The following is a 4,169-nucleotide window of genomic DNA, read 5'->3' on the forward strand; positions in this document are numbered from 1 at the left end:
TTCTTCGGTCCGTTCTTTCTGGCCAGCCTCGTCCTGCGCAGGACCAAAGAGCACCGGGGCGAATCCTTAGGTTCCTAGTGCCTGACTTCGGTCAGTGTGACCCTGCCCCTGCACGGCAGAAGCAACAAGACTTTAAAGATGGAAACAACTGGGCTTGTGCCTCTATTTGGGGGGCTTTGGGATTGTGTCATCAGAGCGTGAGGGGGTTAAAAAATAGTTGTTTGAGGTGGTTTTTTTACCCCCATAATGAGGAATTTTCAGCTCTTCTCTGCCATGTTTCTGTTCGGAAGCTGCAGAGAGGTGGGTTGGGAGCTCGCTGTGTGTTCTGTTAATGGAAGAGTTTTTTCTGCCAGCTGATGCCTGTGATGTTGCTTGACTGATGTGAATCCAGATTCACAGGCAGGTGAGCAAAATACCCCTCCCTCCCCCCATGCTAATTAGATTGCACGGTCCTGGGGAAGGGGGGTTAGAACCCATCTCCTGCAAGCTTCGGGTAGTGCAGGGCTCACGAGAATACCATACCGGGCAGCCCCTAGACAAACGTAAAATGCTGCTTGTTGATTGTCCAGGAGTTTATGGGGAACGTAACCTTCAGGTCTGTTCTCACTGCGCTCGCATCCCAGCAAAGCCAGTGGGCGTGGTAGACGATCAGGCCTTTTGCTGACATAAACCAAGGGTCGGATTCTGAAGTGTGTAAATCTGGAAAGACTCCAGTGGAGTGACTCCAGATTCACACAGGTCTAGGTAAAACCAGAACCGGGGCCTAGCAGTGCTTTGGTGCAGTTCCCTCCCCATTTTGGGGAACAATGTGGGCGCAAGGCAAAGTCCACTCTTGTACTAACGCACGATCACGGGGCATGGGCAGAGGGTTATAGGCGGAGCCGCAGAGCCCACTCCCAGCAGGGGTTGACGGACAAGACCTTTCTAGGGGACTGGGGTCTAATTTCTGCCACATGGTCCAGCGAAGGCCTTCAGTACATCAGCTGGTCCTGGGTGCGGTCAGCGGGATGGGTCTTAGCCCTGCTAGTAAAGACAGGCCAGAACGTCCGCTGGTATAAACCAGTGTCCTGCCATTGGTGTCTTTGGTCTCTTACACCAGCAGGGGACACCGTCCCGTTGATTGGAGGCGTGATGCTGGGGGATCTGGTGCTCTGTGTTACCTCTCTCAAACAATGCCCAAATTCTGCCCCCATTGAAGTCCGAGGATCTAATTCTCCTACTGCTCAAATGACTGAGTGAAGAATGAGGTCTGCTGACTCCACTGGACTCAGGCCTGGTTAACACTGGAGAGAACGAGAAGGGAACTAGGGCAGCTATTCAGTCCTAGCGCTGAGCAACCTCCCTGCCCGTTCCCTTGGTGCGCAGAGAGCCGGGATGGATGGTGGCCCTTTGGGTCAGGCTGTTATTGTTTAAAATGATCCCACGGGCCTGGGCTGAAGTCCCCAGTAGGTTAGTTACTGAGGAGCTAACGGGTTTCCTGTTGGCCTGAATTGTTTTTATTAATAAAAGGGCCTAGAATGTTTGAGGTGGTCCCCCACCAGAAAAGAGGGGGCAGGGAATGGATTCGCTGGTCAGTTTCACAGGGCTCTGTCCCGAAATGGAGTCGCTGAAGATGATACAACCAGCTGTGCGGCTTGTTAATGAAGATTAAAGTGCTTTTCTGAATAGCGTGTGGTGTGGGTGCTTTCACAGCTCAGCTGGCTTGAAAGTGAGATAGGCCCAAGCTGAATGTCCCAGTTCTTCTCCCTTCAATGAGAGGAAGAAACTTGGGGACCACGCACAGCTGAGAGAGAGCAGGAGGCAGCGGACAGGAGTTTGCAGTGGGGTGTGGTGGTAATGAAATGATGCAGTGTGGGGGCTCTACGGGAAGAGCTCTCCCCCTTTCCCTTCTCCCCGAGTTAGTGCTGGGCGGCCTGGCCCAGGAGGGGCAGGCAGTTGTGCCCTCCGAGTTCCCTGAGCAGCAGGTTGCAAGCTGCCGAGAAGCCATCCGAGGAGATGCTGCTGCTGAATGCAGTGAGATCCAGCTGCTGCCTGGCATGCTCAGAGAGGGGGTTGAAGCTCAGGATCGTGAAACAGCGTGTGAAGCTTGAGACAGCTCTGCAGGGACATGTTCCTCCCGGGGAAGCTGGCAACGAAAGGCCGAACCAGTGGGAGGTGGTTCAGTGTCATTGACCCCATTTGTGCAGGTGGGGAAACTGAGGCACAGCATGTAGGAAGGGACTTGCCCAAGTCACATGGGGAGTATGTGAGACAGCACGGAATAGAACCCACCCCGGACCTACTCTAACCAATAGACACCCCCCCCCCCCCCAGAACTGGGGAGAGAACCCAGGAATCCTGGCTCCCAGCCATCCCCTGCTCTAATCACTCGCTCACACGCCCCTGCACAGCCAGGGCTCCCCCGCTGTCCTCCCAGGGCTGAGGCCGGTCAGCTCGATGCACGCACCGGGCTGCCCCGGCTGCTGTTGGCTCCCTCCGCAACCCAACCAGCAGGTGCTGCAGGGCAGAGGCGGAAGGACGTCAGCCCGCAGGAAGCACCGAGCAGCGGGCTGGTGGCAGCCGGCCAGCCCGGCGCTGGGGAAGGAGGCAGGGGCGGGTGGGCAGAGCCGCACTCCCTGGACAGGGCATGTGCCCAGGCTGCCAGCCGGCAAAGGCCCCACACCGGAAAAGAAGCTGGGATACAGAGGGGGGGTGAAAAGTAAGGGGGGGGCCTCAGGACTCCTGGGTTCTATCGCCAGTTCTAGAAGGCCAGTGGGGTCTAGTGATTAGAGCAGGGTGGCCAACCTGAGCCTGAGAAGGAGCCAGAATTTACCAATGTACATTGCCAAAGGGCCCCAGTAATACCTTAGCAGCCCCGCAGCAGCTCCCCCCCCCCCGGGCCCCCAGAGCCTCCCACCCACCTGAAGCCCCGCTGATCAGCCCTCTCCCTCCCTCCCTCCCTCCCCTGGTGTGCAGGAGGCTCTGGGGTGGGGGAAGAGCAAGGGCATGGCAGGCTCAGAGAAGAGGGCAGGAAGGGGTGGAGTGGGGGCAGAGCACTCCCTGGCACATTGGAAAGTTGGCACCCGTAGCTCCAACGGCAGTCGGTGCCTATACAAGGAGCCGCATGTTGCTCCTGAGCCACAGTTTGGTCACCCCTGGGTTAGAGCCAGGGGGGCTGGGAGCCAGGACTCCTGGGTTCTATCCCCAGCTCTGGGAGGGGAGTGGGGGCTAGTGGTTAGAGCAGGGGGGCTGGGAGCCAGGACTCCTGGGTTCTCTCTCTGGCTCTGGGAGGGGAGTGGGGTCTAGTGGTTAGAGCAGGGGGGCTGGGAGCCAGGACTCCTGGGTTCTCTCCCTGGCTCTGGGAGGGGAGTGGGGGCTAGTGGTTAGAACAGGGGGGGCTGGGAGCCAGGACTCCTGGGTTCTCTCCCCAGCTCTAGGAGAGCAGGGGGGGTGGGAGTTTTCCCACAGTGGCCAATGCCAGGTGCCGGAGGGACCGAGAAGACACTGGAGGGTGGGGACCAGGTGGGGGAGCGCTGTGCTGTGGAGGGGGGCACCAGGCACAGGGGCGTTGGGGGCGACGCCGATTTACACCAGCCGGCGACCAGGGCCAGTGTCAGACCCTGCGGGGCTGAGCGGGGAACCCGGAGCCGGGGGCGTTTCCCGCAGCCTGTTTCAGGCGCCCCCTGGCTGGCAAGCGGGGGAATCCGGTGCTCGCTTTGCACCGTGTAAACGAGGCCGGGGCGGCTCCAAGACTGGGCCGGGATCACATGAGCGGATGCGGAGAGGAGCGGTAGCAGCTGGGCCTGAGCGAGCCAGGCCGCCCCCCGGCCATGGGGCAGTCGGAGAGCCGGGCTCCCCCGGTCGTGCTGGTGCAGTGGGCGCCCCCGTCTCCCCCGGCCCCGCTGGACCTGACCCCGCTGCCGGACGAGCTCCTGGCGCGGATCCTGAGCTGGGTCCCGGGCCGCGCCCTGGTGACCCGCTGCCGGCTGGTGTGTCGCCGCTGGCGGGACCTCATCGACGGGCCCACGGTCTGGCGGCTGCAGGGCGAGAGGCGCCCGGGCTTGCGGGCCACCCTGGCGGCCGCCCGCTACTGGCTCCCGTCGCAGTGGAGCCGGATCTGCCTCCTGGAGCCCTTCGGGCGCAACCTGCTCCGGAACCCCTGCGGGCAGGGTGGGTGCCGGACCGGGGGG

At 60.7% G+C, this 4,169-nt stretch overlaps 1 protein-coding gene across 1 annotated transcript; it reads left to right on the forward strand.

Annotated features, from left to right (window-relative positions):
* Nucleotides 1-3,809: 3,809 nt before the first annotated feature.
* Nucleotides 3,810-4,149, forward strand: LOC113407581 (F-box only protein 17-like; the record flags this gene model as incomplete). The annotated part of the gene is made up of 1 exon (XM_026656220.1): nt 3,810-4,149. A coding segment is annotated over exon 1 (340 nt), but the record flags the coding sequence as incomplete, so codon positions are not given.
* Nucleotides 4,150-4,169: the final 20 nt, after the last annotated feature.

The sequence above is a fragment of the Terrapene carolina genome, unplaced genomic scaffold (genome assembly GCF_002925995.2).
Source record: "Terrapene carolina triunguis isolate 2854851 unplaced genomic scaffold, T_m_triunguis-2.0 Scaffold226, whole genome shotgun sequence".
Classification (NCBI taxonomy): domain Eukaryota; kingdom Metazoa; phylum Chordata; order Testudines; family Emydidae; genus Terrapene; species Terrapene triunguis.